This window comes from Apium graveolens, chromosome 8 (genome assembly GCF_009905375.1).
Source record: "Apium graveolens cultivar Ventura chromosome 8, ASM990537v1, whole genome shotgun sequence".
NCBI lineage: Eukaryota > Viridiplantae > Streptophyta > Magnoliopsida > Apiales > Apiaceae > Apium > Apium graveolens.
Window position 1 is genome coordinate 249042589 of NC_133654.1, and position 26956 is coordinate 249069544.

The following is a 26956-nucleotide window of genomic DNA, read 5'->3' on the forward strand; positions in this document are numbered from 1 at the left end:
TATTAATTATTTGTTTTATCTCAAAACAACCTAAATAGTTACGGGCAATATTTTGACTATCTTGGAGGAAGTCGATTTAGGGTGTGTTTGGTATTACTGTTGCAGACAGCAACAACAGCTTTTCGCTGAAAAGCAGTTAAAAAACTGTTTGGTAAAATTTAAAAACTGCTTTTCTGAAAAGTGTTTTTGGTTTAAAAGCTGCTGTTAGAGAAAGCAAGTCCCCCATGCTTTTAGAAAAAGCTGCTTTTCAGCTGTTGCGGGAAGCAGATGCTGATTTTACCATCAAACCTTACCAAAAGTATCATTAATTTTTATTTTTTGTATCAAAACATATACGTATCAAAAAAATTACCAAACAGTCATCTGATTTTTACAACAACACTTTTTTCCAGCAGCACTTTTTTTAACAACACAACAATTTTTAACAGCAATCCCAAACAGAGCCTTAATTTGCCGGACTAAATTAATAATTTAGTTCTCATCGCATTTTCATTTATGTTACGTTTCAAATTAAGTTTTATGTATTGTAATCTTTATTTTAATGTTTGAATATATTCGTAATTTGAATTCAAAAAATGCAATGATATTTATTTAATTACGTTTAAATATTTTTTAATTTAAATTATTATTTAAATAAATAATAATATTCTAATATCGGTTAATTGCATTTATAAATATCCGAAATCAAAACTTTATATAATAAACTAAAAGAAATACATTAAAAACTATTATTTTAATCTCAGTTCAAATTTTGGACCGAGATTTAGGTAACTATTAGATAAATTTAGATCGAAATCGGTCCAAATTTGGACCTTTATACCACTCTTAGAGTTGTTCTTACGGGGTCCATGTTTGATGAATAAAGGGAAGGCAATCATGGTAACTCTGATTTTAGGCAGTTTGGTCCAAATTTGGATCCAACCTTGATCCAAATTTGGACCGAACCCCTCTCAGTTTGGTCTAAATTTTGGTTCAAATTTTAAAATATTTATTTAATTATTTTAAGATCTTATAATAATAAATATATTATTTTTGTATGATGTAAGATATTATCTTTATATTTTATTATTATTATTATTATTAATTACTTATTTTATTTTAAAATTGTTAATAAATGAATAATAGAATTTTAATTAAAATTCAAATATATATGAAAAATAGAAAACACATTTAGTTATAATTTTTATAATAAAACCGTTAATAAAATATTATATTCAAATAAGAAAAGTACAAATATTAATTATATTTTAAAACATCGTTAACTAATAGTAATTCTCAGAATTAACATATTCTTCCCACAAATGCTCAATTAGTATATCTCGAAACGCAATATGAGCCTCCTTAATTCTATTTTTTTTGTAACGGCCAAGGAATTTTTCTGGAGGAAGTCGATTTAATTTTTTGGACTAAATTAATAATTTAGTTATCATCGCATTTTCATTTCTGTTGTGTTTCAAATTAAGTTTTATGTGTTATAATTTTTATTTTAATGTTTGAATGTATTCGTAATTTAAATTCAAGAAATGCAATGATATTTATTTAATTAAGTTTAAATATTTTTTAATTTAAATTATTATTTAAATAAATAATAATAATATCCTAATATCGATTAATTGCATTTATAAATACCCGAAATCAAAACTTTATGTAATAAACTAAGAGAAATACATTAAAAACTATTATTTTAATCTCGGTCCAAACTTGGACCGATGAATAGTGCCGACCTGCCACTATTGAGTGAATTTGGACCGAAATCGGTCCAAATTTGGACCTTTAGGTTACTCTTAGAATTCGCGTAATCGATCACTTCTTACCTGTGATCTTGTATAAGTGTGGACTCATCGTTTCTTTGTTATTTTAGGACTTGATGAAATTATTTCAAGAGTAATGCTTACGTACGTCAAAATGAATTTTAAAAATGTTATAAATTACATGTTATAAATTACATGTGTCCGTATTTTTATTGGTGAGACTCATATACCCCGAAACCGCTCTCAGTTTCGAGATCGAATTCGGCAACATTAACATTTCTGATTATTGAATATACCCATTTGACGACATTCTCTTTTTTTTAATCAAACTTGATATGTTGACACGACAGTCAAAGATTTATTCTATAAAAATTTAAACAAAGATTTCCTCAAGTAACAAAACGGACCTTAGGACATATTCTTGTGCCAGATACAATAAGCAAGTTGGATGGTAAAAAACCAAGTTAACAAGAGAAATTTGCGGGGAACAAGTAAATATGAAACAAGTGCGAAAAAAAAAGTATCCCCAGAATTGGACTAGTTTGATGGTTGGCTGCTGCTGGTGACGGAAATGAAGCTTTGGCATCGGAGTTCCGGAGTTTTCAAGGATCGAAACAGCCTCTGGCTAACGACCTTGCTCAGAAAAACGTCCCTCCGGAACCCCGACATCGAAGCTGCCGTCATCAAAGCCACCAACCATGATGAGTTCTCCCTTGATTCCAGGCACACGTCGCGTGTTTTTGCATGGGTACGCATGTCACCAGCCTATGTCAAGCCTCTCGTATGGGCCATCACTTACCGCGCTGAAAAAACTCGCAGTTGGATTGTTGCATTGAAAAGTTTAATGCTCATGCACGGTGTTTTCTGCTGTAAAGTTGCTGCTGTTGAGCGCATAGGTCGATTACCTTTCGATCTCTCCAGGTTCAGAGACCGGAACACGCATAATAATGATGTTGTATGGGGTTACAATGACTTTATACAAGCTTATTATACCTTCCTTGATCAAAAATCTTCCTTTATATTCCTTCGTGCACAAGAAAAGCGTAGATCACTCAAGCTCCAGAAAATTGGAGATGATCGAAAACCAAGAACTGCATCGAATTCTCCGCTGTTGATGCAAGACCTTGTTTCGCTGCAAACAATGCAAGGTTTGCTTGATTTGTTATTGCAAGTCAAACCAGAGACATATGCAATGAAGTCATACACAATGATGTCTCCCCTGATAATTGAAGCCATGGACTGCATTGTGATCGAGATTTTCGATGTTTACAGCCGAATATGCAGAGCCATTGCCATGGTTCTCTCCAAGGTTGAATCAGCTGGGACAGCAGAGGCAACCTTAGCATTGAAAATTATGAAAACAGCAGTCATTCAAAGTGATCAGCTCTCTTCGTATCTTCACTATTGCCAATGTATAGGGGTGCCTAATGCCGAGGGCTGTCCAAAACTGAAACCAATCCCAGAAAAAGATATCAAAGAACTGGAGAATGTTCTAGCCAACCGAATTTCAGCAAAACTCATTTCTGATGAAGAAAATTGTAAATCATTGGTTGTAGCAAATCAGACACAAGATAACATCACGTGTCCGGATATAGATGAAGAAAACCACAGAGCATTGGTTGTAGATGAAATCAACAATGTGCATGAAAAGGATAGAAGTAAATTAAAGACGGTAATAACAAGCGAATGGCAAGTGTTCGAAGATGATTATTCATCAACAAACCCTTTTCTAACACCATATGATCCACCTTTGTTGGCATTAGATCCTCCTCCGCAGGAACTTCCAGATTTGATTAGTTTTGACTAGGTTCAGAGACACGTACTTGTAATCGGCAAACGATCGCTTGCACTACAAGATAGAATCAACAGATGATGATATTTTATGGCAAGTTCCCAGCCAGGTAATTGTCTAAGACATTATTTGCACATCTTTTATTTGTCTAGGACACTGTTTCTTTTTCTGTAGAGAGAGATGAATCTCATCGTTTAGTATTGTTTTTGGTGAAGAAAGTCCATGGATCATGCGAGTTAACTAAATTGTAAGCTTGTTTTGATTGCAGATATGACATCTACCTGGAGCTTGTTACTTGGTTGATAAATTGAAGGCGAAAACTGAAATGCTGATATGAATGTCCCTGCGTGTAAATTTTGGTTCTAGTTACTTCAATTTGTCAGTGCAGATGTATAATATCTTTATTTATAAAGAAAGATACAAGCATCTATTCATTGGTTTTGATTCAGCAAGTAGCCTTCTCAAAGAGTGTCTATAACAAGTTTTCTCTGTCAAGCCAACTAAAGTGGTCTGCCAGTCACAAAAAATGTTTGAAACACGTTAAGAGTTCGATGAAAAAGAAGATCATACCTTCTACATTCATTCAACAAAAATTCTCCAAAAAATGTTTGAAACACGTTAAGAGTTCGATGAAAAAGAAGATCATACCTTCTACATTCATTCAACAAAAATTCTCCAAAAGTGGCTTTACTTCCACACCATCGCTACCAAAACATTCATTTATGTTAATTAGTTAAATTTACAAGTGGACCTAAGAAATTCTCTCAAACTAAACATTATGCTTAGAACAACATTTCGGTAAATACTACTTTAATTCAACAAACCAGGAGAACTTACCACCAAGAACTCACAGCATAGTAGCATACATTAAAATTTTGAAACACAAACAACAAGTTCAGTGCAACACAAACAAACAACAAATTCCAATTCCAGCTCCAAGTCTGCACTCTGCAATGTGCATTCCAATTCCAGTTCCTGCTGATTCACTTCTGGACAACACAAACAACATGAACTAAAATTAGAACAGTGGAAAATAAAGGCAATCAGAACCAAAAAACTGATGCAGAAATTATATATTGAACACAAACCTAACAACCATCAACACTGCTAGTCAAACACTGCTAGTCTGCTAGTCGTGTTTCTAAGACGTACCTAATTATATAGTCAAACTTTTCCTTAATCTTAAAATCAGTAACCCAATAATCGATAAAACCTAATAACCCAATATTCGATAAAACCTGTTAGTTACTGCAAAGGATAGCGCCTGAAGCACATGTTTAGTACTTTGACCTCTAACTCTATGTCACTACTCTCGTCAAGTGTCCGGTTAAATTTGACATTTTTAAAGGACAACAAGTATTAGTGGAGTTGCTCTTTAACAGGGTTTCCCCTTACGGTACCTATGGTCCTACGGTCCTATGGGTTGAAGAGATGTACAAGAGTCATTAGCAATACAGAAGAATTTTATTTATGGTACTTACGGTACCTATGGTCCTATGGGTTGAAGAGAAGTACAAGAGTCATTAGCAATACAGAAGATAGTAAAATTACCTGTCTCGACCCGGAACAATAAATATGATTACGAAAAAAACTAGGCAATCTACTGCCTTGTGTAGACCCTTCTGGTCAGCTTGACCTTTTCTGCATCACTGCCACGCAGAAACAACTTGCCAAACACTAGCCCCGTGTTAAGCTCGTTCTGCCATACCACTGAATATTTCTCTAGCAAACCCCAGGAAAACTTCCATGCTTTCCGGAGGCGCAGTAGCTCACTTGAAACAGTCTGCAAAATTTGACTAGCCTCAGTGGCTGCATGGTGTGAGTTCTGGACACCTGATCCTCCTATTCCCAAAGACACACGGGAACTAGGTTCCCCTGGCCCATCAATGGTTGGGAACTCAGGTTTTTCGCAATAGCAATGCTGGAAAATATTAAAGAGTAAATCGTTATTAGTAAATCCTATTTCCAATCTATTACAAGGCAATACATATTAAAAATTTGGTTTACCTGCCCCGGCATACAATTGCAGAATCGAAGCTTCTTCCCCAGCTGGATAAGACTAGGCATTGTGCGTTCAGGAACCCTGCTCTGGGGATCAAGAGCTCGAGCTCGCCTATTGTATTCTTCGGTCTGCATTCCAGAGGTCAATGGAGAGCCAATTTATGTTGTTACCCGCTCGTGGAAGGGCACAAAAAACAATAAACAGAAGACTCTCCATGATATATAGTGTAACTCGTCGAAGAGTGGAACACCGGCGCGGCATTAATTGCCTTTAGTGTCCACATTAAATTGTGAGAATGTTGGGGGGGTGGCTGGGAATCGAACCTTAGTTCTCCAGCCTAAGCTCTAATACCATGTTGAGTAACCAGCTCATCTAAAACCTTAAGGTGTTAGAGGAAGGCCCCAATAGGATCATATATTTAACAACTCTCATTCAATCGGACACTCTCATTAGCCTGCTAACAGACATGGACGTCAATCGGAGCATAGTGACAAGTGTCTGCTCGCCAAGCTTTATTATGTTGAGCAGCGTAAAAATAAACAAGAAATTTTAAGAATCATCAAGTCTGTACTGATTAGCACAAGTTCAAATAATTTGTCTACTTAATTATTAAAGTTGTTCAAATAGTCTCGATTCTTTCGTACGGTGTTGCTTTTGATAGCAGTTGGCAATTTTTTGCTACCCCGTAATCGCTTTTGGATCCTTGTTTGGATTTCTGGTTTTACTTGGCATTGTGATGTCTCTTTTTAGACCTCACATAAATCATATTTTAGTGGATTACCAAGCATAATTTTAGTTCTTTTGATATGAAATTACAGGACTTGCCAGAATCAACAGAACCCCAAATCCATCTATTGGAACACTTTCAAAACCAAAATACAAAACATTCATCTGTTATTATTTTTTTTTATCGTAGGTTACCCGCTGCTGGGTGAGCACTGGGTAACTATTTGGAACATGCACAATACAAAACACAATCAAAACACAATCAAACGTTCAAAAAAAGAAATACCCTTTCAAATACAAAACACCCTTTCAAATTACGCAATCATAACAGAACCAAGAAAAGTACCAACAAGTATACCTTCCTCCGCAACTGCCGTAACTGCTGCAACTATCCTCTTTTTTTCTTCCTGTTGCTTTCTCTTAGCCATCTCTCAGACTATAAAGTAAAAAACAATAAGTATTGTAAGTAATGTGATTGAGCAGGAGCAGAGAGATGTGTGTGTTGGGGGGATGTGTGTGTTGGGGGTGTAGCAGCAATAATACTACCTTCTTTACAATTTTTTTCACATGACACGTGTTTTAAGGAACTTTAAAGTATGTTTTCCTAATTTATTTCTAATTTTTTTTATAAAAATTTGAATATTATATTTTTATTTAAAAGAAAAGAAAATTAAAAAAAATTATACAATTATATTTAATAAAAACATTAAAATACTTGTGTAAAGAATTGAAGGAGACAGAGAGTTTACTAGTTTGAGAATTAGGTGGGGGATTGATTAATGTAATTTGTTAAGAGGATTGTATGTAAAATATTAAATAAAATATATACGTAAATATATAATTTATAAAATAATAAGTATTAAAAATTTATAATATGTAAAATATATAGTAATTTATAAATAATTATTAAAATAGAGATATTATATTATATTTAATTAAAATATTAAAACATAACCGATTTTTCAACCGATTAATTTTTTCCATTAATCCCCGATTTACCGATTAATTGTAAATTGGTATCTCTCTCAATTAATTTCAAATACCGATTTTCGCAACATTGCTAAGATATCTATACTCTTTATTAATAAGCGAAACTATGTATAATTTAGTGCTAAAAGTACCAAAGTACCAAATTTTGATATTTACCTGAAATAAGTTGCCTTCTATTCTCAATAAACTTTGTTTTTAACACAAATCGACTTCTATTTTTTGTAAATTTTATTTTATTTTTAGTTAGTATTCATCCAATTATCTACTTACTTTATAAAATAAAAATATTTTTTAAACGATTTGTAAATTATATTTAAAATTTATTAAGTTACGTTAAATTAAGTAAAATAACTTATATTTATTTTTAATTTTAGAAAAACTACAAACTACTAAGTACACTACTAACACGAATTGATTTATATTTTTTGTAAACTTTATTGAATTTTTTTCTATTATGTCCCAATTTAAAAAGTGATTTACTAATATGTCCTATTTTTAGTTTTAATTATAAATATATCCCAAATTGGAATTCTTTCCTAATTTAATTGTAATCATGATTAATTTTACTACTACACATTTTCAATGGACTTTTTTATCCCTACCTTACAGGATTCACTAATGCTTTTTTTATATATAAATCATTAATATAAATCATCAAATCTCCCGCACAATATATATGTACGTCTGATCAGGACCTTTAAAAGAATTGAAAATATTACTAAATTGAAAATATTATAGTAATTTGCTGATTGATTTATATGAGGAGTAATATTTTTGATCAAGATGTTGCAACATATTATAGTGTCTGTGCACTTGCAAGTTTTGACGGAACCGAGCTAAAGGCCTAAGGTCATAGACAATATTAATTTTGGGAACTTTCTAGAGTTGGTTACTGAAGTGAGGGAACTTATTCATGATTTTTATTCAAAATCATTATGCTTCATGCTTGGACTAAAAATAAGCTAAAGTGTTCAAAAAGAAACAAAATAAGACTCTTGGACGAGCTGGTGACGACGGTATACATGATCACTTAAAACATAATTTATAGGGTATTCTACTAATTTTTAGCAAATATTTATTGTTTTTACAACTTAAAAATACATATATGAGTTATATTTGAGTTAAAATTTAACTACATGAAATATAAATAATTTTTAAATAAAATGGGATATATTTGTAAAATAACCCCTTAATTTGGGACATATTACACAAATCCCCAACTTTATTTATTAATAACCTATATTAAAAATTTATTAAGTTACGTTAAATTAAGTAAAATAACATATATTTTTGAAAAACTACTAACTACAAAGTAAATTATTAACACGAACTGACTTCTATTCTCGGTGTTATTTTCTATAATTTTAAAAATAATTAAGTAATAGCAAATGACTTTAGTAACATTTATTAATTTTTAAACTGAAAATTATTGATTTAACGATTGTATTTGTTATTGTCCATCACAACGTTTATTTACTTTAAATTAAAAAAACTTATTTTAACTGTAATAAATTTATTGGCCGTATTTAGATTATATTAAGTAATATTAAATTAAGTTTAATAACATCTATTTACTTTTAATTTGTAAATTAATTTTTATCGATAATTAGTAATATTAAATAAACTATATTGAAAAGGCTAATTATAAGATAATTATCAAATTATATTAATTCATATTAAATTATATAAAGAACATAGATATTTGGTTAATAAGATAGAGATACAATTCGTTTCACAAAATAAAACTAATATGTTAGATTTCTATATCAAGTAAAACAATGTAAAACTAGAATTATAGTGGAAAATTTCTAACTAATTCGATTCTTTTTAACCAAATAACTATTTTTTGCAAGTACCAGTTTAATATTGATATTAATATATTAATTTTAATTTGTGTTTCGCCCGTATTATGAATAATTCTCTACAAATTTTAATTCGATATTTTTAATCTCGAGCTCGTGTTTAGCACAGGTTATCAACTCAATATACTAATAAGGAAACCATGTTTAGATCCTAAATATTGGTACTCACTATAAAATTATACAACTATTTTTAAAATTTTATGTAATAAAATCTCAACTGACAAAAAATAACTTCACTCTTTGTAAATTTTATTTTCCTTCAATTTTTATTTGTTGCTAAACATCCAAATGTCGGTTTACTTTAAAATGATGGTATTAGTAAGTTAACATGTCATATTTATATAAGTAAATAATTAGGTGCATGCATAATTAAAACTATACGGTGAAATTTTAGAGGTACACTTCACTTCAATTTTTTTAACTACATATTTTAAGCATTGTTTAGGGGATGAGTTTTATTTTCTGCAAAAGAAAAACTCCACCTTAGCCCATGGTATAATTCACATGAGACTTACCTAATTACTTGTTACTTGTTGCTTGGTTGCCAGCAAGTTTCAACCAATCGGGTAAGAAGTTTGAAAATCCATTTTGAAATGTATAATGATGAACAAGAACGTATATGTGTGTGACCGATAAATACAAAAATTAACCGCTCGAGAGAAAGTCGTTTCTTCCTTGATCTTGATCTTGTCATAAGTAGTGCAAGAAAAGTTAAAGATGATAATGGTGGTTACGTGAATCGCGCGAGAGATAGTTTCCCCATATCTTCAATTTAGAGTAGAATCACATAAATCAAAAGTCTTAACTAAAGAATCATGCAGTGGAAAAGGGTCTTCAGATGTTTTTTATTTATTTGAAGTGAGTATTTATTCTTACGTATATGTTATATCATTCTTTTCACTTTTTACGTATTTTAACACGCACACACAAGCCGGGAGTCTTTCGCGAAACAACCTCTTCATTCTTCGGAATGAGGGGAAGACTGCGTACATCTTACCATCCCCAGACCCTGCGTTAAGCGGGATATACTGGATATGTTTGGTTTGGTTTATATTTTAAGCATTTTATATATTATATTTAGATCTGTATTTTGCACAAATTATGAGTTTCGGTTTTATATAAATAATAATGTGATACTATTATTTTTAATTTCGGACCCGTGCTTCGCACGGTTACCGACTCGTACAATTAAATAAGGTAGATATCTGCAAGCTCAAAAAATTCTTTTACTCAAAGCCTTATGAACTTGTTTTTTTCACCAAGGATCGGTGCATTAAGTTATTATTGATCTAGAGGCCTCGCAAAATCGTTTCAGATCCGAAAAACCGAACAAAAAAAATGTAGATTTTATCTGTGCACAGACCCTCTTTGCCATTTTCTCAATCAAATCATTTTCTTTGCCACTTAATTAATTTATACTGCTCTCCGTATTAGATGTGAATTTGCTAACAAATACCACTAACACTAATTGAGCAATGTTTAAGCTTGCAGATCATATCATCATCACACCTCCAATTGGAGACATATACAGAACATTAGTCTTCTAACTCATATCTTTATCCGTTTAAGGTGATTGCTTACTAGTGAGATTAAAACAAACTCCCGGAAGTGTAAATCTGATTTTAGCATCTTCGAAGCTAAAAAGGATCTTCTGATCGTTCATGCCAATAGATTTTCACACATATGGGTTAACATCCATTAACTTTTCCAGCTGCAGACCTGGTGAAACATTGTGCCCTTAGTATTTCGGATAATTGTCTATAAACAACTTTAAAACTCATTAATATACTTGTCTATGTATATACGGAAAGCCAGAACAGTTATTACATTTTACCTAATTTACAGAGATTTCTTTTTTAATTTTTAGGATCTTCAGAAGGGTAAATTTATCACAAAGTATTTGTCAATAATATTGAAATGATGTTAATAGTTAATTAATAATAGTAAGTACTTGTAGTCCCTGAAACACTATGCAGAACTGTACATATGCAATCTTGTCAAATACATGATACATTTTTCACTCAGCTGAAACTATTTTAGCGTTCAGAAGTTAGTTCCTACTTCCATATATACACCGACTTCCAATATCTACGAAGCAATAAATGCATAAACTTCAAAATTTACGGTTTCTTAACTACTAAGCGAAGAACAAGAGCATCAAATTAAACTGCTATGACGTTTTGATCAATGATGAGAAACTAAAGAATAACTCAGGAGATCAGTTTCCTGCAGAACACAAACTAGTATAAGAGAAACTAAAGAATAACTCAGGAGATCAGTTTCCTGTAGAACACGAGCTAGTATAAGAGAAACTAAAGAATAAATCCGGAGATCAGTTTCCTGCAGAACACGAGCTAGTATAAGAGAAACTAAAGAATAACTCCGGAGATCAGTTTCCTACAGAACACGAGCTAGTATAAGAAGTTAATTGTATGCAGAATACCAGCACATCAACCAATCTTGGTAGACAGATGAGTGACAGTATTGAAGCTTAGTCATTAAGCTTTCCAATATGTAGATTAGTTAGGGATTAGTTAGTGACAACTCATCAATTCTGTTAGGATCCAGCTGTTTAGAATCTAGCTATAAATAGCTCAGTACTTCAACATTTTATTCTCTAGGCTTTAATATACAATTCAGATAACTTTGCTTTCTAGATTCAATACTACATTTCATTACAATCTGATTATCACAGCTCGTTTATCATGGTATCAGAGCAACAATGGCGATTGATTCTTCACTTCCGCTCGATTCTCGTGTAAATTCAGGTGTTTTCAGCTCCTTCTTTCTCCGAGAATGATTAATTTCTTACTAAAAATACTTGTTTTCTTCAAAATCATTTCATCTAATCTGTTCTAGATGTGTTTACGAGCTGTATATCAATTACAATTGATATCTTCGTTATTCTATTCATCGATCTGTTATTTTTGTGCTATTAGTTCATCGATTTGTGCTAAGTGCATCGATCTAATCAATTTCTCGATCTAGATCTTATCACTCTTGATTTCTCGATTTATTTCTAGTTTCGTTGCCTATCTCAATTCTTCGAGTCAATTTTAGCTGTTAAAAGTTAACAAATGGCCTCTAGTAGTACTAGTCCTTGGAGTAGACCTCTTGTTTCACCTAATCATGATTCTTCTAGTGTATTTTACATACATCATTCAGATGCTAATACATCACAACTAGTTTCAGTAAAGTTCAATGAAACAGGTTACAGTAATTGGAAGAGATCGATTATGCTAAGTCTTTCGGCCAAAAACAAATTAGGATTTGTTGATGGAACAGTTATTAAACCACCTGTGACCTCTGTTGATTTCAAGGCTTGGGAAAGATGTAATGACTTAGTATGTTCTTGGTTACTCTGCAATTTAGATGATACAATCTCCAGGAGTGTATTATTTTTTAAGACTGTTAGGGAGATTTGGTTGGATTTAGAGGATAGATTTGGCTATGCTTCAATGACACAACTCTTTTCCTTTGAGCAACAGTTGGCTGAACTGCATCAAGGATCTAAGAGTGTGTCTGAATTTTTTACTGAGATCAAAACTCTATGGGATTCAATGAGTGATGTTAGTCCTTTACCATGTTGTACCTGTAACAAGTGCACCTGCAATGTTACACAGAAAGTTCTTCAGATGCAGCATGATCACAGACTTTTACAATTCATGATGAAGCTGAATGACAAGTTTGCTACTGTTAGAGGAAATGTGTTGATGCAGCAACCACTACCAAGCTTTTCTAATGCTTTTAGAGTCTTCTCACAGGAAGAAAGACATCAAGAGTTATCTCAATCCATTAGCCAACCTGATTCTCTGGCATTTATAGCTGACAATAGAAGAAATTTTAGAAATAGCAACAATAGTGCTAATTTTGGGTCTCAGAAGCAGATTACTACTGGAACTGGGAAAGTTTATGGAACTAAGAAAGGAGGGAACTATTTCTGTACACATTGTACAATGAGTGGTCATACTGTAGATAGATGCTTCAAAATTCATGGCTATCCTTCCAATTTCAAGACTAATAGAGAGAAGAAAGTGGCAGCATTCTTTTTTTCTTCTGCTTCTAATGAAAAGGCTGATTCTGCAAGTCAATCTCTTTCTGCCACTCAGTATCAACAACTCATTGATTTACTTAACAAGCAGTCATCTTCTAGTGGCATTTCTGAAACATCAAGTGCACAGACATCTCAAGAACATGCTTTATTAGCTGGTAAGCCGTGTTTGTTAACTGATAAGTATGCTAAGACTGAATGGCTGATTGATAGCGGTGCTACTGATCATATATGTTCTCACTTGAATATGTTTACTACTTACAAACCTGTAGTTGGAGAGGAATACATAGTCATACCAGATGGTAGACAAGTGCCAATTCTTCATGTTGGTTCTGTGCAAGTTAACCATGACTTGATTCTTCATAATGTGTTGCACATTCCTCATTTGCAATACAATTTAATCTCTGTTCAGAAGTTATATAGGGATTTAAATTGCTCAGTAAAATTTGATGGTCAACATTGTATGATACAGGACCGTTTGCAGAAAGAGAAGAAAATTCTTCTTGGTAGTTCTCAGGGAGGACTTTATAGTACAGCAAGGATTTCTGAAGCAGCTTCTGATAGTCGAGTATACTTGAGTTCTAAGGAGGATCTTAGCATATGGCATTTACGACTGGGGCATTTGCCTTTTGATAAGTTGAAAACTATTTCAACTCTTTCAAGGATTAATCATTCTTCTGTTAAGCTCATTTGTCAGATATGTCCATTGGCCAAGCAGACCAGGGCTTCTTTCTAGCTTAGTAGTATTAAAACTCAATGTGTATTTGAATTGATACATATAGATGTTTGGGGACCTTACAAAATCAAGCCTTATACCGATTGTAATCAATTTTTAACTATTGTGGATGATTATAGCCGTTTTACTTGGGTTCATATGTTGAAATCAAAAACAGATTATGTACAAGTTATGTCTGATTTTTTTAATCATGTGGAAACTCAGTACAAAACCAAAGTTCAGAAAGTTCGATCTGACAATGCTCCTGAGTTGTGTTTTGGTCTAATGAAGGAGTTGCTTCTTAAAAAGGGAATTCTTCATCAAACTAGTTGCAGTCACACTCCACAATAAAATGGTGTCGTGGAGCGTAAGCATCGACATTTGCTTGGAACTGCTCGATCTTTGTATTTTCAGTCCAAAATTCCAGCTCAGTACTGGAGTGAAACTGTTTTGTGTGCTACTTATATCATAAATAGAATTCCTTTACAAAGTATTGGAAATGATACACCTTACCATCGATTAACTGGTACATCTCCTTCTCTTGATCATCTCAAGGTGTTTGGTACTTAATGCTTTGCCTCTACTATTTCTGAAAATAGGAGTAAATTTGATCCTAGGTCTAAACCATGTGTTTTCTTAGGCTATTCCACTACACAAGAAGGATATAAATTGCTTGACTATGGTAGTAATACTGTTTTTGTGTCACGAGATGTTGTTTTCCACGAATCTCATTTTCCTTTTCATTCTCATGATACTCCTTCTGAATTTCCATCACAAATTTACTTGCCAACTGTGAATAATCCTTATTTCATACCTGATGATGGTATTCTTGGGGATCTTGTTGATAATGAGCCTGCAGTTTCTGCTAATAATGTGGCTGATTATTTTGATAATCATATTCATTCATCATCAGATTCTGTCATTTATGATTTGAGTTCTAATTCACTTCCAGATTCATTACCTTCTTCTAAGTCTTCTACTGACATCATTCCTGTTACACAGTCTACACGGTTACGCAAACCACCTTCGTTTTTGTTTGATTATAAATGTAACACAACCTTGAACACACACGGGTGTAATCTGGTTATCACACCTTCTCCTTCTTTATCTACATGTGTTCTTTCTGAACCAAAGTCATATACAGAGGCTTCTTCTAGTCCTTTATGAGTGGCTGCTATGCAATGTGAGTTACAAGCTTTAGCAATTAATCACACATGGGATCTTGTCCCTCTTCCTCCACATAAGAAGCCTATTGGTTCCAAATGGGTGTTCAAAGTGAAACTTAAATCTGATGGCAGTTTGGAACGAGCATGTAATTGACTATGAAGAGACTTTCTCCCCTGTTGTTAAAATGAGTACTGTAAGACTCTTACTTTCTGTGGCTGCTACACGACAGTGGCGTCTACATCAATTAGACGTGCACAATGTCTTTCTACATGGGCATTTAAAAGAGGAAGTTTATATGACTGTTCCTGAAGGAGTTTCTAATCCACTCAATTTGGTATGTTTACTTAGAAAATCTATTTACGGGCTTAAACAAGCATCCAGAGAGTGGCATGCTAAGCTAGTTGAAGAGCTGTTATGTCAAGGTTTTCATCAGTCAAAGAATGATTATAGTTTGTTTATCAAGAGAAACAATGGTCTTATTTGCATAGCTGCTGTTTACGTTGATGATGTGATTTTTACAGGAGACGATGTTTCTGGTAATTCTGGTTTAAAAACTCATCTTGATACACAATTTGGGATTAAAGATCTTGGAGAACTTCACTACTTTCTGGGCATAGAGGTTACTCATACCACTGATGGTATTATTTTGTGTCAACAGAAATTTGCCAAAGATCTTTTAGCTGATGCAGGTTTGGATTGTTTTGTCCCTTCTTGTACTCCTCTTCCTTCGAATCTTAAACTGTCACAATCTGAGGGTGCATTGATTGATAATCCTGAAGTCTACAGATCTTTAGTTGGCAAGTTTAATTATCTGACCAATACTCGGCCAGATTTATCATATACAGTGCACACGTTAAGTCAGTATATGCATGCTCCTCGTACTTCACATTTTCAAGCATTGCATCATGCTCTTCGATATCTTGCTGGGACCGTTTATCAGGGAATTTTATTACGAGCTACTGACCAGCTTACTCTACAAGCATTCTCATATGCTGATTGGGCCTTTTGCATTGATTCTAGATGATCTGTTACAGATTATATTTTGCTTCTTGGTAATTAACCTGTCACCTGGAAATCCAAGAAACAAACAACTATTTCTCGATCTTCTGCTGAGGCAGAATACCGTGCCATGGCTTCGGCTGCTGTAGAAGTCACCTGGGTTGTTCGTTTGCTTGAGGAGTTGGGGGTTTCCAGTCTCAAGTTGGGGGTTTCCAGTCTCAAACCAGTTGTTTTACACTGTGATAACCAATCTGCACTGCATATAGCCAAGAATCCTGTTTTTCATGAGCGTACCAAGCATATTGAGTTAGATTGTCACTTCACTCGTGATAAGGTTTTGGAAGGGTTATTGCAGCTTACATACTTACCTACTCGTTCACAACTAGCTGATGTCCTAACAAAGATTGTTCCTGCTACTCATTTCAACAATTTGTTGTCCAAGATTGGAGTGTTTACACCTCCATCTTGAGGGGGATATTGAAGCTTAGTCATTAAGCTTTTTAATATGCAGATTAGTTAGTGATTAGTTAGTGACAGCTCATCAATTCTATTAGGATCCAGCTGTTTAGAATCTAGCTATAAATAGCTCAGTACTTCAACATTGTATTCTCTAAGCTTTAATATACAATTCAGATAACTTTGCTTTCTAGATTCAATACTACATTTCATTACAATCTGATTATCACAGCTCGTTTATCAGACGGTCAATACTTCTTATGTACATTACAAACCAGTAGCAACAACCTATAATTCCACACCTTCCTCATTTTTCGCAGCTCAACTGCTTACTATAACAGCTTATTCTCGCGCAGTCGGGGGAATAGTATCTAAACTATCGGACAATAACATATACAAATAGCATATGGAAGAAGAGTAGAAGACCGATGACTAGGAGATAAAAGTAATCGAACTCCGTGGTTCACTGGCATTGGCTTCCGATGCCTTTTATGTTGATGCATTGCATCAGCACTTGCTCTGCTAAGCTAGTTAAAATTGTACTTGAGCAATTTTAAACCAGTTGAAATAGTATTGCAATTTAAAGATTACCTAGCACATTGTTCAGCATATTTAGCTAGATACTCCAAGAAATCTAAGTGATAACCCTAAATCATCTGTTCTATAAAAATTAGTAAATTAAGATAAAATGGTGATTCCGAAAAAAGTCAGACTCATGAGGAAACCTTGATTTGTATCAGAGGTATCACAACAGATGTTCTGTATCAAACCGTAGGTATCCATCCTTCTTGTTCATGAGAGGAAGTACCAAACTCCTCAAAGATATCGGAAAAGTGAAATGAGACGTTTACAAAGACTGACAAAAGAAACAAAAGCAGAGAAAGAAGCAAAAACATAATATTTAAGGTAAGCACTGAATCAGCTATGTACGGAATGAACACGATTAAACATAACGACATTGTCTTAAAATGAACTAAAGTTACAGAATTAAACAACCCTACAATCTGGTGGCAAGAAATTGCCTTCTTAACATAAAGTTGAAAGAGATAAACCAATTTTTAGGAACTCCGAACACCTAAAGATTAGCATATCATGGTAGCAACCAACTGATGAACTACAAAGTTTTCAGCATCGAGGCTACATGTGTAATGGAATCCAGCGTCATATACACTGAAAATTCACCTGATTGTAACAAACTTGTTGGTACCATGCCTTGCCCAATGATACCTCAAATCAATTGGATTAGCAAAACTGAAATTTTCAGACGCCAGTTTCTCTAGCACCTTCTTAAATGCGCCCTGACTCATCTTCCGTCCAGCAATTCTAGCTCCACGCCTTTTTGTACTCATTGGCAAAGGATACATGGATATTGTTGTTGTGCAACAAGCAGATTGCCAACCACCACAGCCCCAACGATAACATTGCTGAGGATTTCCAGTACACGAGCAAACCGGTATAGGAATACTAGAAAAGTCCATATCTATCCCATTTATGACCACATCCATACTCTTCTTTGGAGCTTTCGCACGGTGACCAGAAGAACTGCCATTTTCCTTCTGAATGGTAGGGCATTTTCTTGGCTTCTTTTCTTTTGGAGGCTTGGGTGCAGCAAGACCTTGCCTTTTTCTCATAGGGGGACCATCTTCTTTCTTCACACCTGTATCATCCATGGTAACTCTTGCAGCATCCTTGGGCAATTCGGGATGCTGCAGTTGCTGCTGCAGCTGCTGCTGCAACATATGCATGGAATGAGCCCCAGGATGCTCATGAAATCCCGCAAAACTAGAATTCGCTTGAATCATCTGCTGAACAAATCTCTCCCTAGCCGAACTGTCCTTCATAGGATCCATGGGCATAGGAGGTTCAGAGACCATGGGATGAAACACCCCACCATTGTGGTTCATCATAACTGAATTTTCACGTCCAAGGAAAGGTCCCGAGACACGCCTTTCAACTGATGGGAAAAGGTGCAGATTGAGGTTCCCAGGTTTATTATAATGTTGTTCGTAGAAATTCCAACTGCGCATATTCAATCCCCCATCCTCCATCCTCTGAATCTACATAGAAAAGTAATCAACAAGAAGCATTATATTCATTCTTCCATTTAACATCTAACCTGTCATGTTTAATATCATTACCCAGAGACTATAATCTGCCAATTGTAAAATCGAAACTAAACCATCACAGATCTGACATTTACAATTCCAAATACTGAAGGGCTAGCACTGCAGCAAGTAATCTATCTCTTTAAGTTCTGATTATTATTAATTTTCTCCGAATATCAAGCAAATTATTGTCTCGCAAAATGCCCTTGAATTCATAATGGCTGATAAAATACAGAAGACACCATAAATTATAAACACAAATTGACTGCTTTAATTCCAATTCGCAATTTGTAGCGTTATAAATGGTAATTTTGGAGAAAGATCAAAACTTTAAGTTCCAAATCTATAATGTTCTAATAAAAAACAATTTTCTCCAAATATCAAACAAAAATAGTAAATTCCACTAATTCACAATGGCTGAATAAACACAAAAGATCAAAACTTTAAGTTCCAAATCTATCAAGCTCTCTTTAAATATCAAACAACTTACAGAATTTCCATATATCCATTAATCCACAAGGGCTAATAAAACAGAGATAAACCCATAAATGATAAGCAGAAATGAATGCAATGATCCCAATTTGCAGCATTATAAAATCTTGATTTAGCAAAAAGTTCAGTACTTTAATAAAACCCAGATCTCAAATGGTGATTCAATCAACTATAATAGCTTGAAAGCAATTACCCATTTATAAACACACATCAAATCAAATGTACATAACATTATATCATCAGATCTATTAGCAAGATTGAGATTTTCAAGAAATAATAAAAAAAGAGTTAGCTAATTAATTAATATAGAAATGACTTGAAAGACCGTACAAGTGAATAAATAGTAGAGACATATATACAGAAAGAGAATAAAGCTTAGATTGAGAGAGAGAGAACTTACTAGTGTTTTAGTAAACACTTCTTTTAGGGTTTTGTCCTTCTGGAGACACAGGAGAGAGGAGAGAGAACATTAACAAAAGGAGAGAGAGATGGAGAGAGAGATTTGAAAGAGAGAGGTTCGTATGATTTATTTGATGGAATACTTAAATATTTTCTTACAACATATAAGTATGATTTATTTGATGGAATACTTACATAAATATTTTCTTACAACATATAAAATAAATAAAATACAAACTTAGGATATATTATAACTAAAATAATGACAAATAAGTACACACATGCTATATATATTAAGTGAGTGCCACGTGGATACCTTAGTTGCACTCCAAGTATCATCTAACTTGGTTTTGTTTATTCATGAGGTGCCCACCTGTCCTTATCTCTTCATTTCTTTATTAACACTATCAATTTTTATTTATTTGAGGGGCCTTTATGCATATTTGCAACTGTGCATTGATCCATTCCATCTTTATCATTTCCATGCACTTACCTTGAAACAGTGTTGTAAAAGGCCTATGAGGTGACTTTTAACGCTTAACCGTTAACCGTTAAAATGGATGTTTAAGTGGTTTTAAAAGTGAGTCATTAATCAGATTATTAATAAATATATATATATATTCAAAATACTGAATATTTTTTAATAAAGACATAACATTCACGTATCATAATAAACTCATAAAATGATATTTCACAAAGTCATAATTAACTAAAAAAATACAACTAACATTTAAAAATATCAAATTACACCTCTTTACAAAATAATATTTTTCTTTTTCTAATTATTTTTTAATCCCCATTCAATTTGGTCAAAAACCGCTTAAACAATCAAAATAAGCTTAATTCCATTTAAAGGCGCTTAAACCGGCTTAAACTTTACTAAACGCTCAACTATCCGATTTTGCACTAATTCAAGCGTTTTTATCTTCGATTCCGCTTAAGCGTCCGCTTAATGTGTTTTTCACAACACTGCCTTGAAAAAGATCTATTTTTTACCAAATTTAACAACTTTATATTTTATTAGTGTTTTTCTTATTCATTTGTAAAATGTTGTTAATTTAGATAGCCGTAAGTATCAATATCTTGTCATTTATTTGTTATCCAACACAATCCAACTTAAGTTTTATATAAAATTTTGAAGATCTTCATTTATTATGTACAATTAAAATTGAATAGAAATTACTAATATTTTTAGACACAAGCATCTTAGTAAATAAAATTTAAAAAGGTGTAAGAGTAAGGTTTAATAAAAGCAGAATGTTTCAGAAAAAAGAGTTAGGCTCTGTTTGGGATTGCTGTTAAAAATTGTTGTGTTATTAGAAAAAGTGCTGCTGAAAAAAGTGCTGTTATAAAAATCAGATGACTGTTTGATAATTTTTTTGATACGTATATGTGTTGATGAAAAAATTAAAAATAATGATGCTTTTGGTAAGGTTTGATGGTGAAATCAACATCTGCTTCCCGCAACAGCTGAAAAGCAGCTTTTTCTAAAAGCATGGGGGGCTTACTTTCTCTAACAGCAGCTTTTAGGCCAAAAACACTTTTCCGAAAAGCAGCTTTTAAATTTTACCAAACAGTTTTTTAATTGCTTTTCAGCGAAAAGCTGCTGTTGCTGCAGCAATGCCAAACAGTAAGTTTACAGTAAGTTTAAAACTATATTCAGTTTTAGAAAAATATATTGAAAAATCAAAATGCAAGTCCCGGATTACAAACACAGTTGTCATGGGTGAGGTACGGAGTTGACATATGTAATATGTAATTATTGTGATTAATTACATATAAAAATAGTCCGTCCCTCCGTCCATCCAATTTTAGTTGTCACATTTCCTTTTATAAAAAATAAATTGACCAATTTTTGACCAAAGATTAAACATTATTCTTGTATTATTTTGAAAAACTAAAAATTATATATTAAAGTAGATTAAATCTACTTTCCAGTTATGTAATTTTTTTATTTTGTTCAATCATAAATTATTAATAAATTTCGGTCAAATTTAAGTCAATTTGACCGGTACAAATCCAAATGTGACAAATAAAATGAGATGGAGAGAGTAGCGAAATTCAAAATGCAAAAGGAACAAAGTTGCATGATCCAATACATATAAAAATATTATTAAAAAATTGGAATTTATAAGAGTTCCAGCCATTTTTATTTGATAAATATTTTTACACCACACATCCATGATCCAACCTTAATCAAATTATTCTTTCTGGTTTTGTTTATATTGTGGTTAGTATATCCCTCCTATTTGATGATAAAAGCATCTAATTCTATAATTGGTATACGGTGATATCATCCTATAACCAAAACGAAATAAAAAAATACAATTAAATTTTCATATATTTAATTAAGTATACAAAGACTCTTATCCATTCCAGACGGCTAGTTTAGACATAGACTTTATGAATTTACTGAACTTACTGCTCCAAGTTCGTTTAGGTCATAAATCTAATAATGACCATGAGGCTGATGCCTGATGGTGTGAAGCTGTGTTAACCCTCTTCAGAAATTGCCGAGGCACGCGTAATTTAGCTAGAGGTATGTGTAATCTAACTTATTATAAAAATATAACGATTCTTAGGAATATGTGTGGTGCATCACATAATTTCCCTTATTAACAAGCTAACTAACTGAAGGTTGAATATGAGCTAGTGGGATAATTTCTAAAGAGTGGTTAGGCAATAAATCATGTGTGTTTAGTACTAAATTTCAGGAGTAGCACAACGTGAGCCGGCTGACCACAGAAATTGGCGGAATACATAGTAAATGAAATGGTGGATTTAGCATGACATGAAGCATGTTGCTAATACTTTATTACCATAACATTTGTCAATTGCATGCATTTAACTGTGCGATAGATTTGCATATCCCTTCATTATCTTATCATATCATGCACATTGTGAGCAACCGAGCTAGACACAACAATCAGATACATATGTATGTACATATTTGTTTACACATGTATCTTACAATTTAGTTTTCTCAAAACTTTCATATATACCTTGTATCTATAAGTCCATTTGGTGTGATCAATCTACTATGCTATTCAGTTACCACCCTTAAAAATCTGTGCATCATTTATATATCTATGTTCATCTCTTCTGTATCCCAGTCCTGCAGCTACACTTAAGTGCTAACCTCAAAAATGTCGAATTTAGATTCGATTAACTGCAAGAAAAGAAAAAGACCGGGAGAGAAAGTGTACAAATTCAAGACATTTGGAGAGCAAGGTTGTCCTACAGAATTTAATCATGGCTCTTTTCGAGAAAATATTAAAGCCCTCTTGGAATTCGGAAACACAGAGACTGTTTCATGGGGTGGCATGGCTAGCTGGTCTTTTCAACTTCAAGTCCAGCGCAATCCTCCTTCACATATCTTGCTTTTTGTTATCGAAGAACCTATTGAACTTTCACTCAATCCACACTGCAAGCACTGTCTTTATGTTGGTACATATATGCTTTTAAGTTATAATTTATTTACAATGCATGCTTAATTCTAGCTGACTAGCTATATATACTAGTCACACTACAAGAAATGAAGTCAATTTCGACCGAAGAAGCGGTCAAATTAGTTAAAAATACTGTCGGATTTAACTAAAACTAACTTTAATTAGTTATACTAATATTTTTATGTAAATTCAAATATGTCATGTGTGTACAGGGTGGGGTGACCATATAATTTGCAAAAAGAAGTATCACTTTTTGGTTCCATCTAAAGATACATTAGCTGCATGTTTGAGTTACGAAGGGAACAACCATAACATTGGTGCAGGAACAGATAGAGTAGTAAAGGGTAAGTTGAACTTAATAATGGAATTGCAAGGACATATATTACATGGTGTTTTCCATTCTAATGGCTTTGGGCATTTGCTATGTATAAATGGCTTGGAGATGGGCTCTGATTTGCCTGGTTACCAAGTTATGGACTTATGGGATCGCTTGAGCACAAATCTTCAAGCAAGGTAACATTTGATTTACCGTATTTTGTTATTTCTAATGACTTAATAGGATTTCCATTTCAATCCATCAGAAAAATCAAATTAATATTGATATACCGATTTGTAGGAAAGTCAGTATAAAAGACACTTCACAAAAGACAACGATGGATCTAAGATTGCTCTATGGAATAGCTTATAGTGAGCCATGGTTTGCTCGTTGGGGATACGAATTTGGGCGTGGAAGCTTTGGTGTTACAAAACAAATGCACCAAAAAGCTATTGAAGCCATCCAAACCATACCATTATGCGTGCTTGCTCATCATGCTACTATCAATAACTCTAATCATCAGATCTCAATCATGGTTTCAAAATATCAAACTGTTGCAGGCCATTCTATGAAGTCATTAAGCGATTTATTTAGGTTCATTCTAGAGCTTAAATCTCGACTTTCAAAAGAAAGCAGCATTGATACTTGCAATCCAGGCATTCTAGTGGACAGTAACTGTAGGTGGTCAATCAAACGAGTAGAAATGGCTATCAAGGTGATCATTGATTCTTTAAAAAGAGCTGATTTTCGATGGATATCCAGGCAAGAAGTCCGAGATTCTGCAAGAGCCTATATTGGTGATACCGGCTTACTTGATTTCGTGTTGAAATCATTGGGAAACCATATAGTAGGGAATTATTTGGTTAGAAGATGCTTGAATCCCGTGACAAAAGTATTGGAATACTGCTTGGAGGACATTTCTAATGTTAATTTTCCACATCAAGATCAAGGATTTTCATCTGATGAGTCAATATCAGTTAAGGCTCGATACAAGATTTCCAGGATTCAACTATCAAAGGATTTATTTTACTTGTACAAACACATCGTGAAAGAGCAAAATCCAACCATAAATTCCGGGATCACAACAACAATTTCATTAGCCTCAAGAATTATCCTCGACTCCAAGTACCTCATAAAAGAATATTCCAAGAAATTACCATACAAGTTTGAAGTAGGGATAGGAGACAGATCAAAGCTTTATTGCACAATTGCCTTAACAAACATTTCCACGGTTCACCCAAGAAAGGTCGTTGCACCATATGAATGCATCACATTGGGAAACAATGCCACATTTCAAGAACTTACACTAGAAGTTGAAAAATGTTTTAAAGATATCTACTGGGGATTAAGGGATTTCATGGTCCAAACAATTGGTAATATGAATGCTATAAATGTCCGTAAACGATCCGATGATTTGGTATTTAGGGTTTTGAAAGCTGGTAGTGAACTTGTGTTTGAAGGCAACATGGTTAGTTATAGAGGAAGAAACATGATCCAAGAAAATATATTCGAAGGTAGTTGTCAAAATAATATTTGTGTTGATTGTCTTTGTGGAGCTAAAGAAGATGACGGAGAACGAATGGTGTCGTGTGACATTTGCGAAGTTTGGCAGCACACTAGGTGTGTTCAGATTCCTAATAATGAAGCAATTCCAAGTATATTTCTGTGCAGCAGATGTGAACAAGATATATTAGTTTTACCTTCTATTTCATAGTTTCTACCTAGTTTATCTTAATTATCATCGTTATAATGTTTGTAGTGACCGAATGCAGTATAAAATATATAGTTATTGATGTAGTATTAATTTTGCGAGGGAATATATTAAGATACGATAAAATTAATACTCTGTAAACATTTGAAATATATCTGATGATTTTTCAGTATCATTTAATTATTGTATACACCAAGATTTTAAGATGAAAAAACCTTTTAGCATACAACAGTTTTTATTATACCTGTGTTTATTGTAATATAAATAACATTACATAATTCATTTTTTGTTGGTTTTATTTGAAACATGAAAATTTTATTAACCAACACATATAAGAAAGGGATAGTTTAATAGCTACGATCAACACCGAAAGAAGAACCTCACTCTACAAAGCACTCATAACATAAACATTCTTGGCTAGATTATGAGCAATTGAATTACAAGATTTACCTACATAATGACTATAAGGAATAGATATTTATTCTATATAAACCACTGTATCCACACGAGTGCAAGTGTTAGAAACTTTCATAATTGAAGGGGAAACATTTGAACAATCAGTGGCTACTCAAATCTCTTCACCCTATTTACGAGCCAATTCATACAAGACCTTTCTTAATGGCCAATAACTCCTAGCTAAAGCCGATGAAGCAGGTGTTACTCCCTCCATCTCATTTTAATTGTCACATATGTATTTGTACCGGTCAAATTGACTTAAGTTTTATCAAAGTTTATTAATAATTTATGACTGAACAAAATAAAAAAATTATATCACCAGAAAGTAGATTTAATCTACTTTAATATATAATTTTCAGTTTTTTGAAATAATATATGAGTAATGTTTAATCTTTGACGAAAAACTAGTCAATTTGACTTTTATAAAAGGAAATGTGACAACTAAAATGAGATGAAAATAGTACAAAATAAGAGAGATTCTACCACGTTCCCCGATTGTCACGAGCCACCAAATTTTCATCAGTGTTTATTAGGGCTGTTCACGAACCGAGCCGAGTCGAGTTTTGATCGAACAGAGCCGAGCTTTAATTTTTTTTCTGACGAACCGAGCCGAACCGAGCTTTCTTATCGAACAAAAATCGTGTTCGAGCTCGAGCTCGTTAACTAACGAGCCGAACACGAGCTTGTTCGCGAACATAAACGAGCCGAGCCGAGCCGAGCCAGAAAAAATTCTGGTCAACCGATGTTTGACTGTGAAAATAACTTATCAAATAAATTTATTTTTTTTTGAAAATTTGGTTATATCACTAAAATATATATATCTTGACATCCATACGGTTGGATCGATGAAAAATATTTTTAAAAAAATCGAAACACCAATTAATGACTAAACACTAGTTAGTGGTAATAGTCAAACTACTACTTAACTGTTAAAATAACAAACCAAATAAAATTATTTTGGTCTGAAAATTTGGTTATATCATTAAAATATATTTATTTTGACATCCATACGGTTGGATCAATTAAAAATAATTTTAAACAAGTCGAGATACTAATACAGGCTTAAACACTAGTTACTAGTACTAGTCAAACTAATTTTTGACTGCTAAAATAGCAAACCAAATAAAATTATTTTGATCTGTAACTTTGGTTATATCAATAAAATGTATGTATTATGACATCCATACGGTTGGATCAATATAAAATATTTTTAAAATAATCAAAACAACAAATCAGGACTAACCACTAGTTAACGGTAATAGTCAAACTAATACTTGACTGTTAATATAACAAACCAAATAAAATTATTTTGATCTGAAAATTTGGTTATATCATTAAAATATATTTATTTTGACATCCATACGGTTGGATCAATTAGAAATAATTTTAAATAAATCGAGACACCAATACAAGACTAAACATTAGTTACCAAGACTAGTCAAACTAATGTTTGACTATTAAAATAGCAAACCAAATAAAATTATTTTGATCTAAAACTTTGGTTATATCAGTAAAAT

General features: G+C 33.1%; 4 protein-coding genes and 1 long non-coding RNA gene across 8 annotated transcripts; 3 read left to right on the forward strand and 2 right to left on the reverse strand.

Moving 5' to 3' along the window:
- Window positions 1-2322: 2322 nt before the first annotated feature.
- Window positions 2323-3376, forward strand: LOC141680600 (putative clathrin assembly protein At1g25240). Its single transcript, XM_074486782.1, has 2 exons — window positions 2323-3240; window positions 3347-3376. Exons 1-2 carry the CDS (start codon window positions 2323-2325, stop codon window positions 3374-3376), a joined length of 948 nt encoding a protein of 315 aa, XP_074342883.1.
- A 137-nt stretch (window positions 3377-3513) lies between these two features.
- LOC141676911 (uncharacterized) lies at window positions 3514-3991 on the forward strand. The gene is made up of 2 exons (XR_012557222.1): window positions 3514-3652; window positions 3812-3991. It is a non-coding gene; the product is annotated as an uncharacterized LOC141676911 (long non-coding RNA).
- A 79-nt stretch (window positions 3992-4070) lies between these two features.
- LOC141676910 (uncharacterized) lies at window positions 4071-6770 on the reverse strand. 3 transcript variants are annotated; one of them, XR_012557221.1, is made up of 4 exons: window positions 5551-6770; window positions 5095-5464; window positions 4381-4532; window positions 4071-4247 (listed from the first exon to the last, which is right to left on the reverse strand). XR_012557221.1 is itself a non-coding variant. In XM_074482633.1 (4 exons), exons 2-3 carry the CDS (start codon window positions 5608-5610, stop codon window positions 5144-5146), a joined length of 381 nt encoding a protein of 126 aa, XP_074338734.1. In that variant the 5' UTR covers window positions 5611-5673; window positions 6630-6767; the 3' UTR covers window positions 4071-4532; window positions 5095-5143. The 3 variants fall into 3 exon arrangements, 2 of the variants coding, with proteins under 2 accessions (XP_074338734.1, XP_074338733.1); XM_074482633.1 differs by having other exon boundaries at window positions 4071-4532; window positions 5551-5673; window positions 6630-6767; XM_074482632.1 differs by having other exon boundaries at window positions 4071-4532.
- A 10684-nt stretch (window positions 6771-17454) lies between these two features.
- On the reverse strand, window positions 17455-19655 carry LOC141677991 (protein BASIC PENTACYSTEINE2-like). 2 transcript variants are annotated; one of them, XM_074484162.1, is made up of 2 exons: window positions 19509-19655; window positions 17455-18562 (listed from the first exon to the last, which is right to left on the reverse strand). In XM_074484162.1, exon 2 carries the CDS (start codon window positions 18557-18559, stop codon window positions 17690-17692), a length of 870 nt encoding a protein of 289 aa, XP_074340263.1. In that variant the 5' UTR covers window positions 18560-18562; window positions 19509-19655; the 3' UTR covers window positions 17455-17689. The 2 variants fall into 2 exon arrangements, with proteins under 2 accessions (XP_074340263.1, XP_074340262.1); XM_074484161.1 differs by having other exon boundaries at window positions 17455-18568.
- A 2801-nt stretch (window positions 19656-22456) lies between these two features.
- LOC141678266 (PHD finger protein MALE STERILITY 1) lies at window positions 22457-25183 on the forward strand. The gene is made up of 3 exons (XM_074484544.1): window positions 22457-22954; window positions 23169-23469; window positions 23573-25183. The coding sequence occupies exons 1-3, from the start codon at window positions 22654-22656 to the stop codon at window positions 24984-24986; spliced, it is 2016 nt and encodes a 671-aa protein (XP_074340645.1). The 5' UTR covers window positions 22457-22653; the 3' UTR covers window positions 24987-25183.
- Window positions 25184-26956: the final 1773 nt, after the last annotated feature.

Bases quoted from the DNA above. Each gene is read 5' to 3' on its own strand.
- LOC141676910 (XM_074482632.1), bottom strand. From the start codon at position 5,679: ATGCAGACCGAAGAATACAATAGGCGAGCTCGAGCTCTTGATCCCCAG. The intron at 5,465-5,550 runs GTAAACCAAATT...AATATTTTCCAG, and splicing joins GCAATTGTATGCCGGGGCAG to CATTGCTATTGCGAAAAACC.
- LOC141680600 (XM_074486782.1), top strand. From the start codon at position 2,323: ATGAAGCTTTGGCATCGGAGTTCCGGAGTTTTCAAGGATCGAAACAGC. The intron at 3,241-3,346 runs GTTCTAGCCAAC...GTCCGGATATAG, and splicing joins ATATCAAAGAACTGGAGAAT to ATGAAGAAAACCACAGAGCA.
- LOC141678266 (XM_074484544.1), top strand. From the start codon at position 22,654: ATGTCGAATTTAGATTCGATTAACTGCAAGAAAAGAAAAAGACCGGGA. The intron at 22,955-23,168 runs GTACATATATGC...ATGTGTGTACAG, and splicing joins CAAGCACTGTCTTTATGTTG to GGTGGGGTGACCATATAATT. The intron at 23,470-23,572 runs GTAACATTTGAT...ACCGATTTGTAG, and splicing joins AGCACAAATCTTCAAGCAAG to GAAAGTCAGTATAAAAGACA.
- LOC141677991 (XM_074484162.1), bottom strand. From the start codon at position 18,559: ATGGAGGATGGGGGATTGAATATGCGCAGTTGGAATTTCTACGAACAA.